Genomic DNA, 11938 nt, shown 5'->3' with positions numbered 1-11938 from the left:
CTCCCTCCTCTCCTCCCTCCCTTCCTCTCCCCTCCCCTCCCTCCGCCCTCCGCGTCGTCCTCCGCCGGCCGCGGCGTCTCCTCGACGCCTCTGCTCGACGGCCACCCCGCCTGATGAGGCCGGCGCCCCTCATGGAATATTCATCCCCCGCGGCCACGCGTGAGCCGGCCGGCGGTAATCCCCTCCTCCTCCTCCTCGCCGAGCTCGTCGCCGGGCTCCTCGCGAGTAACCGGATCACCGTGGTGGCAAGTCGACAGGTCCTCCAGTAGTGGTGTGGTCCCCCGCGGTGTCCCCCGGGGAGGGACGCTGCCGTCGGGCCGTCGCCGGCAGGAGAAGAAGCACCACCAGCAGCATGGCTTCCTCTTAGAGGGATCGTGCCCAAACCACGTCACTTTAGAGGGGGGGGCAATATTATGGCAACCTCGTGGTCTTTTTACCCCGGGGTAAAAATATCATGGAGTTTTTATGGACTCCAATGGCCATTCACATTCTGAACCATTTGATACCTCGTAATATTTCGATCCCCCTACCCCTAAAGTTGCGTGTTTTCGGCACGATCCCTTTAAGGGGAGCAGCAGCTCGCGGGCGCCTCTGTTTACTTGCGCGCGGGGGGTTTTAATTTCACGAGGCGGACACAATAGTTTCGTATCGCGACTGTGCGCGCGTGGTTATTTTGGTTCCCCGCAGCAGCAGCAGCAGCAAGTGAGAGATAATGAAAGCAAACGAAACCCACCCGCCCGTCGAATTTCTCATCTCACGGTCCGGTGCGTCAAGGAGAAGCGCGGCAACAGTAGTATAGAGTACAGCTGTGGTATAGTGCCCGCGGGGAGTGCAGCGCAGCGGCGTGCGAACGAATATAATCCGCATTGTGTGTTCTTCATTTCTCGAGATTCGATTGCTTTACCGACCGACGCGGTCCTCTGAGAGCGCGCTGCTGGCTCCTCCTGTGTGTGTATGCAATCCACTTTATGTACTGTATAGTAGTGTAGTGGAGCCGCTTCCCTCCCCTCGCTGTTGCGCGCGCGCGACCCGGTGGCCTCCTGGGGACACAGCCTGTGCCTCTCGCCCGTCTGCGCGGGGGGTCGATAAAGTTGCCTACTTACAGGCGCGTTGCTTTTGCCTACCGCCCCGGCGGGTCCCGACCCGTGCGGGGAGGCTTGCCTTTTTATTAACCCTCTTGGGCTTTGCCAATGTCGCATTATGCCGATTGCCGTTCGAGGACCATAAGACTAAATGAAAAGGCCGGCACTATGTGTAGTTGGCACTGTATAAATAAGTGAATCAATATGGTTTGGACCGGGGTGGCCCAGCTGCCCGCATTCGCTCGCCATGCTGGCAGGAACAAAAGTCGATGCCAGGTTGGTGCGGGTAAACGGGCTCAACATGTGATTTTTAAAGTTACTGCTTTTCACCCTTTGAAGCTAACGAAAACCGAAATGACTGTGTGATCTACCTTGCGTTTCCGGACTTATTAATTAAGGCCACCCTGTTTTCACAAAAATCTTAAAGTACAGTATACGACGTCTTTCTCGCTCCCTCCCAACAATGCGCGTCGCGTCACCCCTTTTCCTCTGCCTCTGTCCTCCTCCGCCCGCACCTCCTCACCTCCCCGACGACCCCACCCCACACCCACTGTCGTCGTGGAATGAGGTCATCTTGATGCAGGCCGGCGAGCCGCCGCCGCCGATCCGTGACGCGTGTGTCGCTGCAGCGGGGCGGCGCACTGGGGGAGCCGAGCCATCAGGTGCTGCTCCCATTGCAGTTACACCAGCGCCACTATTTCACGGGTCATCGCTCCCTCCCCTCGCCCCCCTCCTCCCCCTCCCCTTCCCGCCGTGGAGCACGTGCGCGGGCTTTTGGCCCCGACCGCTGCTGGTCTAACGACGACGACGCGCTTGATCGGCTGGATGTGGTCATCAAGGCCCAAATCGACTATACCATGGACGTATCGTCGGGGTCAGTTCGAGGGGGAAGGGGGGGGGGGGGGGGTGCTGCCGGCTCAGCCGCGGGCTGGACCGTGTGTGGTGTGTGCCTCAGGTGGTGTGCTCGGCGCTGAGCTGAGCCGACTACCAAGCCCGCGCGATCCTGCTCTGCTCCCCTGCTGGTCTGGTGCATCGAGCAAACAGACGGCTTTGTACTGTGTAAGTTAATACCTCGTCCCCTGGGCCCCGGCCAAGCCCCGCGGCGCGGCGCGCGGAGCGGCGGGGTTGTTTGGCTGCTGCTGCTGCTGCTGCCACATGTGACTCACCTTCATCTCCGGAGGGGATTCGCCGCCGAGCGAGCTGCTCGCTCCGCGCGGGGTACAGTAGCGCGGCGAGGCTCCTCATAATGCAGCCAATGAGCGCCGCGCCGCGCCACGCCACGCCACGGGTGTACAGTACAGTAGGCCACCCCCTTTGCAGGGGATGTATTAACTTAGCCCCTCGGACGAGCCCACCCGCCCCGCGCCGCCCCGCCCGCGTCGCGTCGGATTCGCGCGCGACGCGCAGAAGGAAAAAAAATGTATTTATGACTTTACTAGTTGGCTTTGGAAAAAATAAATGGCCTTTGGGCGGGCGTGGGTATTGCTCAGTGAAGGTCGTCTTTTTTTTGCATTTTGCATTTTGCATTTTCTATTTAGGAAAACACGGTTGTGGTGTAATAAACGTCTTGCGTTGGAATGAATAGGCTCGGTAATCCGCTGTGCCACCCGCACACCTTGCTATCGGGCTGCATGTGCATTCTGATGTATACTGCTGCAAAATGGAATGTATGGGTGCTTTGAAATCTATTGCAAATATTTTTTTCATATCATGTATTTAAGTCTGAAACTGAAAAATACAGTACACTACTCAAAGGAGAAGACTAAAACGAAAGTTAGAAATTACCTCGTCTACACATTTTCTGAGTGGGTTGAATTATACGATATGTATTCTTGTCCCGCCGAAATATTTTCTTTGGTAAAATTACTACTCGAACATATTCGCTTGCGCCCCCTGTACCATGTCTAAATCACTCCAGCCTAGTTCTGCATTCACAGTGTCACTCTCTATGGTTGATACATCAGATATATAGTAACAAAAGATACTCGCGTGAACTTTCACCGCACAACTGTCGTGAGGGTCATGCGTGAATAAGATGGATTCAAACTCGCACAGGTCCATGTGGCAGTCGTACTCACACGTCTCGCAGGGGTTTTCCCTGCATGGGGCGGAGGCCTCGTCGGCTCGTACCTGCACATGCAGCGAAGGGTTCTCCGACAGGAGCTTCTTGACCACCCCCCTGTGCAGCCAGGCGTGGGTGCAGCCCCAGTCCGAGTTGGTCACCGAGAGCCACTGCAGGGCCGGGGCCGTGGTCGGAGTGATGGCGGCCAGCAGCTCGTCGGGCGCCACCTCCAGGAACAGGTTGCGCAGGCACGTCAGCGTGGGCAGCGCGCGCAGCAGCGGCTGCACCTGCGGGAGACACCTGGCGGTGGCCTCGGCCTCGTTTGAGATGCTCAGCTCTTCCACGGTCGAAGCTAGGTCCTCGACCAGATCCACTCCGGCTGTCGTGGGCGTCCAGGTGCAGTTTTCGCCTATGGAAGAGAACGTCATGTCGATGACGCGCAGATTTCCGGCGCCGCGGAGGAACTCCCTGGTGTCCGTGGTCACCGTCGCGGGCTTCACGACGAGGCAGAGGTCCCTCAGAGACTCGCTCGCTGCCAAGGCCCTCATCCCGGGGAAGGGCGAGCAGTTGAGCACCCGCAGGTTGGGCATGCTGGCCAGCAGGGACGCGGGCGGCTTGATGACGCCCGCGTTGCTCTCAAATTCAATTCGCTCCAGGGTGGCGGCGTGCTCGGCCAGCAGGAACCTGGAGACGTCCTCGATGGGCTGCGGTAGACCGGTACCATGGCCGGCCTCCCATTCGAGCACAAAATTCTTTAGAGATGGGCCGGAGACGCTGCGTAAAGCGGGCCTGGCCGTTAAAGGTATCGAAAGAGTGAGTATGTAAAGGCTCAACTCCTCTAGGGCAGGAATTGACGTCACAACGTCCAGCAGCTTGGTGGCAGTAGCACCATCCATAATTGGCGTAATGGAGACATGCAGGCCCTTCAAACGGCCGAGTGCCTCCTGGTGGCGGATCACCTCTTCCATTTGCGTCACTCCGTAACCACTTTGTAAGCTAAAAAGGAGCTTTGCTGCGGCACACTTGGTCCGGGACAGGGCCAGCATGTGGCACGCCATGGTCGAAGGGGCCAACATGACCAATGACTTCAGACACGGCGCCAGGCGCAGCACCGCACACGCCCACGGGTGCTCGTCACTGAGGTTCCGGTGCTGCCACGCGTCCGGGTCCAGGGCCAGGCCCGCGAGCCTCTTGCACACGAGACGGCATCGGAAGAGGTCCTCCACGTCCAAATACTGCATCACCAGGAGCAGAACCTCGTCCGGCAAACGCGCCAAAGCTGAGCTCTGTAATGACACCAGCAGAGTCAGTCAGTTGTAGTGTAGAAAGAGCCCTCCAAGCATCAAACTGAGAAGCAATAGAGCTTAAGTCGGAAGCCCTTATTTGGGATCGAGAATTTATTGACTTAACTGAAGCGACACAAATTTTGTACGCGGGACGGTCGGGATGATAGCCGTTAGGCCTTGACGCAATGCGCGGACTGAGAACTTCGAGCAGTTCTGGCCAAATATACTTTTTCCGGACTCACCGCCTACTTAAAATAATGAAAACAAAGGCGACAATACATACCGATTCGAGCGTATCCGGCAACTGGCAACCTCCGGCCCCGGCTTGCTCACTGGTATCCATCTTTAGCCCGTCACTGGCACTCGAAGACTGACGACTCGACTGAGAGTGAGTGAGTGTTGTCAGCCTGCTGCTGCTGCCTGCCCCTGCCCCTGCCCCTGCACCCCTCCTACCGGCCTGTGGGTCACGGAGCACACACTGTGTGTTCCGTGCTGTGGGCCTGGCCCGGGCCTGAGGTACAGCGTACCGACGGGGGATCGGAAACACCCCGGCAAGCCCGGTGCCCGAATCGAAAGGCAGGCGGAGGGGCGCTCGGGGAAACCACCCCGGTTGGGCATGGAGTGGCTTGGCTTGGTTCCCACCAGCGCGTTCCCACCGACGGGTGCTCGGCAACTCCCGGCCCGAGCGGTCCTTGCCCAGTACAGTCTGGACTGCCCCCCCCCCCCCCTCTTACCCCGCTCTACCCGTTCCCTCCGCGAGAAAATTAGTTCTAGTGGTGTGCGCTGAAGGCCCTCGTGTGGTGTCTCGGTAATAATTCTCTGCACCACCCACAGTCCCTTCGTCGAGTTCAGTGTCTCTAAACCGTGATCGAGTTTTTCTTCGTTTTCATTCTGCTGTACTGCTGCGAAATGTATGGATGATGTGAAATCTATCTAAACAAAATCTCTTTTTATTATATGATGTATTTAGCACTGACTTGGAGAACAATTGAGATACACAGAGGAGACAAAAATCGAATTTAAGGAACTTCATTAACTACATGATATATTCTATTCTGCGTGAGGATTACCAAACGGCAAATCAGTCCAGTCGTCTTCTCGGACAACGATTACAGTAGTTTCTATGGCTGATACATCAGACACGTAGCAACAAGAGTCGCTATCGTCGTGCATCTCAGGCATTGAACAATTGTCTTCGGGATCATGCGTAAAAAATACGGCCTCAGACTTGCACAGCCAGGGGTGGCATTCATATTCAGAACATACCTCGCAGTAAGACTCCGGGGGATCGCAATCTGAAAATTCGGTGGTTACATGCACATGCAGCGATGGGTTCACCGACAGAAGCTTCTTGACCACCTCCCTGTGCAGCCAGGCGTGGGTGCACGGCCAGTTGGTCTGGTCCACCACGAGGCTCTGCAGGGCCGGGGCCGTGGTTGGAGTGATGCCCAGCAGCAGCTCGTCAGGCGCCGAATCCACTTTCAGGTGCTGCAGGCACGTCAGCAAGGGTAGCGCGCGCAGCAGCGGCTGCTCCTGGGGAAAGTATAGACCAATGTTTGTGATGCACAGCCTCTCCAGGCTGGACCGCCCGGACGAGACCAGGTCCAGGACCAGGTCCACTCCAGCCGTGGTGGGCTGCCAGATGTAGTCCCTGTCAGCGCCGTCGTTGCCGTCGTCTTTAAGGGTGGAGAACGCCAGAGTGACGTCGCGCAGCTGGTTGGCGGCGCGAAGAAACTCCCTGGTGTCCGGGCCCACCGTCTCGGGCGTCACGAGCAGGTAGAGTTCCCTGAGCGACGCGTTCGCTGCCAAGGCCCTCATCCCGGGGAAGGCCGAGCAGTGCAGCGCTCGCAGGTTGGGCATGCTGGCCAGCTCGTGCAGGTCGAAGACTGGTGTGCGTCTAAACACGACTTGCTCCAGGGTGGTGGCGTGCTCGGCCAGCAGGAACCTGCAGACGTCCTCGATGGGCCGCGGGAGGCGGTCCCCAATGTCGCACACCCGCCACTCGAGCTCGAAATACTTCAGAGAAGGGCCGCAGGCGACTTCCAAATGGGGCCTTTTTGTTAGCAACGAGCCAACATAACCTATACAAATACTCAATTCCTCTAGGTCGGCTGTTGACGTCAACAAGTCCAGCAGCTCTCTGGCAGGGAACGCATCCAGATGTGTATTCACGTGCACATGTAGCCCCACTAAATAGCCAAGATCACATTGACTTTTGACGTAGTGCTTAATGTCGTACGACCCGGAGAGGGTGGAGGATTGTATCTTTAAATCGAGCCTTGCCACTGCACATTTCGTACTGTACAGATGGAAACCGCTGCACCAGCTGTAGGGAACCACCATGGTCAGCGAGTTGAGCCACGGCGCCAGACGCAGCACCGCGCACGCCCGAGAAGGCTCTCTATCACAATCGATATTTCGATGCCACCACACGTCCGGGTCCATGGCCAGGACCCCAAACCTCTTGCACACGAGGCGACAAGTGAGGAGGTCCCCCACGTCGAGGTACTTCATCACCATGAGCAGCACCTCGTCCGGCAAACTCTCCACGGCGGCGCTCTGTAACGAAACAACGAGCAGAAACGATTACCGTCAGTAATGTGGCCGCAACTAAAACTAGAGTGGCCACTCCCACTGCCCCCCGCTCAGAGTCACGCCGTGTGGTTCAGCTCGTCTCTACTGGTGCGACTCCGAGAGGGCCTCCCACCCCACCACCAGCCTGCCTTGTGGTTATAAACTGCAGCGTATGTAATAGGCTTTACTCGCGAGGCGGCGTGCTCTCCCAGGCAGGTGAGGGGACGGGTGGGTACGCTTGGTAGGAGGTAGGTGCTCTGCGAGAGGAGGTAGTGAGGGCAGGAGGGGGGGGGGGGGGGGCTCAAGAACCAGGCTGGTGAACGAACGGGGGGTGAACGCGTGAACGAACGGCTGCTGTGAACGAACGGGCCCCATTTGCTCTTATGGCACTTCGCGACGCTCCCGTTCGCTCATCCACTTCGTTCATTTGTTCTATTCGATCACTTTGTTCCTGACCCCCCCCCCCCCCCCAGCTACCAAGCCATGCAAAGCGGGGAGGGGAACAGGAGCGCGACTCTGCGAGGGTGCACTCTAGAGTTTGCAATCGGTCGGGCAGGCCGAGCGCGCGAGACAGACGGCACTAGCACTAGCTACAGAAGGTACATCGCTTTCTTTGAAATGACACAAGACAAGGCACGCAAGAAAGCATTCCGGTACAGCTGAAACGCATGGAACAAGAGAAACCAACAAGTAACCATGTTAAGCATAGTGATTTCCGTTTATTTCTTCCTGGCATTATTCTGTATTTTAGCTTTACTGGATTGCAGGCGGGGCGACAGGCAAAGGTCTCACCGCCGCGCAGTGCGCAGACTAAAAGTGTTCAACAGGGCTGGGCGAACATGTGTTATCCGGATTCACTTCACGCACGAGCGCGCGCACACGCACACGCACACACACACACACACACACACACACACACACGAAAAAAATGAGAAAGTCGAAATACGTTATTAGAAACGTTTTCGATGCAACACGTATAATACGTACCAATTCGAGCGGATCCGACGACTGGCAACCTCGGGCCTGATCACTGATATCCATCTTCAGTCCGTCACTGGCACTCGAAGACTGTTGACTGAGAGTGAGCGGTGTGCTGGTCGAGCCTCCTGTGCGCTGTACTGTCCCAGCCTGCTCGGCCGGCGTGTGGGCCTGGACTACTACCAGGCTTGCCAGGTCCCGACCGCGCCAAGTCGCCACGAGGGCGCGCTCAGATCGCCACCCGTCGCCACCGACTCAGATCGCCACTCGTCGCCACCTGGAGCGCCGAGTCGCCACTCTTATCGCCACCTTCTAGGGCGCCGAGGTTTAAATCGTCGCTCAGTTCGGCACCTTTGTCGCTTTAATCACCGGTACAGGCAGTCAGGCCGGCCCTGTATGTAAACAGAGGAGGGGAAATCCCTCCCCTCAGTGACGCGCTCACGCCCTCCACGCCCCAGGGCGGCGAGAAAAACCCAGTGTCCTGAAGCAGGTAGCCTGTTGGCCGCCAAATCGCCACAAATCGCCACTCGGCAGGTCAAATCGCCACTTTGTCGCCACTCGGGGACCCAGGTCGCCACCTCCGTCGCCCGTCGCCACTCGGGAAATTCTCGTCGCCAAATCCGACGTCAGATCGCCACTTTGGCGACAGATCGCCACATCTGGCAAGCCTGACTACTACTGGCGTTACCTCGGGCGCGACCAGCGCTGTGAGGTGCGGAATGAGTCGAGTCGCCACCAGGCGGCGCTCGAGTCGCCAAAAGTCGTGAGCTGCCGATCCCATATAGCTGCCTGGAATCGCCACTTCCGTGCTAGCGTCGCGCAAAAATTGCCCACAGTAATTCCGAATCGCCATCGCCTGAGGTGGGAAATTTTCTGGTAATTCTATTCTGGGTCCGCCCCGGCTGTACCGCCAGCAGCCAGGCGCTGACGCGTTGTGGGGGAAATACGCAACCGCAGGCGGGGTGGGTCAGATAGCAGGAAACTCTGGTCGCCCAGAATCGCCAACCTTGCACCAAAGTCGCCAAGTGTCCCTGGTCGGGCGGGGAGCGTGGCGTCGTGTGGCGTAGGGGTAGCCCAGCCCAGCGCCGACCCCCCTCACTGTACCCCTCCCATACCTGCTGATCCCTCCCTCTACCCGCTGCCTGTCTCCGACCGGCGGGAGGGAGACATTTTGTGCGAGCCCTATGTGCTGAAGGCCCTGGTTTCTCGGTCGGTAATCCTCTGTACCATCACCACGCCCTCCGTCGAAATATGCTGCATTTTCCCTCCGTAGTGAGTGCTCCTGCAAAATATTGGGGTGTGGGATGCTGTGAAATCTACCAAGAATATTTCCTTGTTTTCCTTTAATGTATTTAACTTTGAACTAAAATACAATGGACTTTAAATGACTTAAATACTCCAAGGTGATAAAGACGAAAGTCTGAAATGACATAAATTACATCGACTGCATGTTATGTTGTGTACCGGCCCGCCAAATCCCTCCAACGCATGCCGTGATGCACGGCCGCAGTGGTTTCTTCTAACGCTGATACATTCGAGACGTGGTAGCAAGAGTCACCTTGGTGTATCTCAGGCAATGAACATTTGTCTTCAGGATCGTGAGTAAAAAATACGGCACGAAACTTGCACAGCCGGGGGTGGCAGTCGTATACACGACATACCTTGCAGTAACTGCACGCGGGATTATGAAGGGCGCGCTCGACAGCTAAAGACACGTGCAGCGATGGGTTCAGCGACAGAAGCTTCTTGGCCACCTTCCTGTGCAGCCAGGCGTGGGTGCAGCCCCAGTTACTCTCGCCCACCTCGAGGTGCTGCAGGGCCGGGGCCGTGGTCGGAGTGATGCCCAGCAGCAGCTCGTCCGGCGCCCTCTCCACGTGCAAGTACCTCAGGGACGTCAAAAAGGGCAGCGCGCGCACCAGCGACTGCGCCTGTGGAAAGTATCGTCCCATGTTTGTGATGTACAGACTCTCCAGGCTGGGACGCCCGGACGAGGCCAGGTCCACGACTAGGTCCACTCCGGCCGTGGTGGGCTGCCAGGTGCTGTCGTGGTCGTCGTCTTCACCAGGAGAACCGAACCCCAGGGTGACATCGCGCAGCTGCTCGCCGCGACGGAGGAACTGCCTGGTGTCCGGGCCCACTGTCTCTGGCGTCACGTGCAGTTCGAGATTCGTGAGCGACGCGCTCAAGGACTTCATTCCAGGAAAGGCCTCGCAGTTCAGCACTCGCAGGTTAGGCATGCCGGCCAGCAGGGACGCGGGCCGCGCCAAGATTGGTTCCCCTTCAAACTCAACTCGCTCCAGGGTGGCGGCGTGCTCCGTCAGCAGGAACCTGCAGACGTCCTTCATCGCCTGCACTACTTTGCACCCCTCTTCTCTCGACCACTCGAACTTGACGGCCTTAAGAGATGGTCTGGAGACGCTACGTAGAACAGGTCTGGTCTTCTCAGGTATGCCGCAATCGTAGCAGCCAATGCTCAGCTCCTCCAGGCCCGATATTGATGACAAAGTCTCCAACAGCGTGGTGGCAGCGGCAAGACGAAGCGGAAACATAAGTATCATTATGTTCACAACCCTCAAGCGGCCAAGAGCCTCCTGATTGCGGATCACATCGACAGTTTGCTGTATACCTGAATTGGCCAATACGGTCACAGTTAGTTCGCCCAAGGCACATTTGGTTCGGAGAATTCGGCGACGGTGGCATTTCCTCGTCGGGGCATCCACGCACAGTGAGTTGAGGCACGGCGCCAGGCGTAGCACCGCACACCTTAAGGCGTCATCCTCGCCACGATCTCGATGCCGCCACACGGCTGGGTCCACGGCCAGGGCCGCAGATCTCTTGCACACGAGGCGGCAGCTGAGGAGGTCCTCCACGTCCAGGTACTGCATCACCATCAGCAGCACCTCGTCCGGCAAACGCCCCACGGCAGTGCTCTGTAACGGAACGAGGAGAAAATCTAACGTGCGTCCAGGAAGTGGTGTCGGCGGGCAGAATGTGGCCGCCAGCCAGGCATCAAACTGTGCAACGACTGTGAAGTCTTATGTCATCAGAGCAATCGAGCTGCTTCTTGTTTCTTTGAAGAAACACAAAATACGCAACGCATGCGGTGTGATAGCTGCTGAAAGGTTTCACGGCTATCTGAAAGTGTGAGGTTTGGCCAAAAAGACGTGCTCTACGGATTTGCTACACACCCAAAAAGAAGGAGGGGAAGAGGCCGTCACGTGTCCATCGAAATAAGTTTTCGGGAAAATACTTACAAATTGGGGCGCATACGACGGCTGGCAGCCTGCGGCCTGCTCACAGGTATCCATCTTTAGTCCGTCACTAGCACTCGAAGACTGACGAGGACGAGACCCGGACGAGACGGAGCTGCCGCCGCCGTGGAGAGTGGGAGGCGGTGACGAGCAGGGCCCCGACAAGCTGACCCTGCCCCCCCCCCCCCCCAAGATACTCACACACACCTTTCGCCCCAGCTCGGGTTGAACCCGGACTGCGGGACTTTAAAGGGTGAAGTTGGAAAGTCATAGAAGCCGATGTTTGTGAACACTTTCCTTTTTAATCTCTTTACTAATAAACACCTTTCCTAGCTTAACTAGAATTTAAGGAGTCAACTAAGGCCCTGAAAACCTTAACTTTTCCTCATAATTGGTCTTTCTTTAAAAATTTCAATGCACAAACTGGTTTAAGGTTTGTTGTCAACTCTCGCGTTCTAATGTACTAACATTAAAACCCGACATGGGGATGAAAATCCCACAAAAGGTTTGGCTTCAGTAAATTTTACAGTACCAATCTCTTGAATACTCTTAAAAGCTAGTAACTTTTGTCTCATATCTCAGATGGTGTTGGAAAAGCCAGCAAATTAACTTGAATACCTAATTGGCTGAGCGATAGCGAAGCCTATTACTCCAGTGATGATCAAAAAGTTTCGCGTCTGTCTGTTTGTTTGTCTGTCTGTCTGT

The 11938-nt window shown here is 56.9% G+C and overlaps 3 protein-coding genes across 4 annotated transcripts in view; 1 reads left to right on the top strand and 2 right to left on the bottom strand.

Annotated features, from left to right (window-relative positions):
- LOC113206002 (uncharacterized) overlaps positions 1-11938 on the top strand; it is a 191803-nt gene that overhangs the window by 10174 nt on the left and 169691 nt on the right. The gene's annotated exons all lie outside the window — the stretch shown is intronic.
- LOC127750124 (uncharacterized) lies at positions 2858-4790 on the bottom strand. The gene is made up of 2 exons (XM_052270737.1): positions 4714-4790; positions 2858-4430 (listed from the first exon to the last, which is right to left on the bottom strand). Exons 1-2 carry the CDS (start codon positions 4771-4773, stop codon positions 2949-2951), a joined length of 1542 nt encoding a protein of 513 aa, XP_052126697.1. The 5' UTR covers positions 4774-4790; the 3' UTR covers positions 2858-2948.
- On the bottom strand, positions 5427-8170 carry LOC127750123 (uncharacterized). Its single transcript, XM_052270736.1, has 2 exons — positions 7992-8170; positions 5427-6989 (listed from the first exon to the last, which is right to left on the bottom strand). Exons 1-2 carry the CDS (start codon positions 8043-8045, stop codon positions 5481-5483), a joined length of 1563 nt encoding a protein of 520 aa, XP_052126696.1. The 5' UTR covers positions 8046-8170; the 3' UTR covers positions 5427-5480.

The sequence above is a fragment of the Frankliniella occidentalis genome, unplaced genomic scaffold, assembly GCF_000697945.3.
Source record: "Frankliniella occidentalis isolate FOCC.00 unplaced genomic scaffold, Focc_3.1 Scaffold136, whole genome shotgun sequence".
Taxonomy (NCBI): domain Eukaryota; kingdom Metazoa; phylum Arthropoda; class Insecta; order Thysanoptera; family Thripidae; genus Frankliniella; species Frankliniella occidentalis.
The sequence above is the reverse complement of the archived record's forward strand: the minus strand, read 5'-3'. Positions and strand labels throughout refer to the sequence as shown.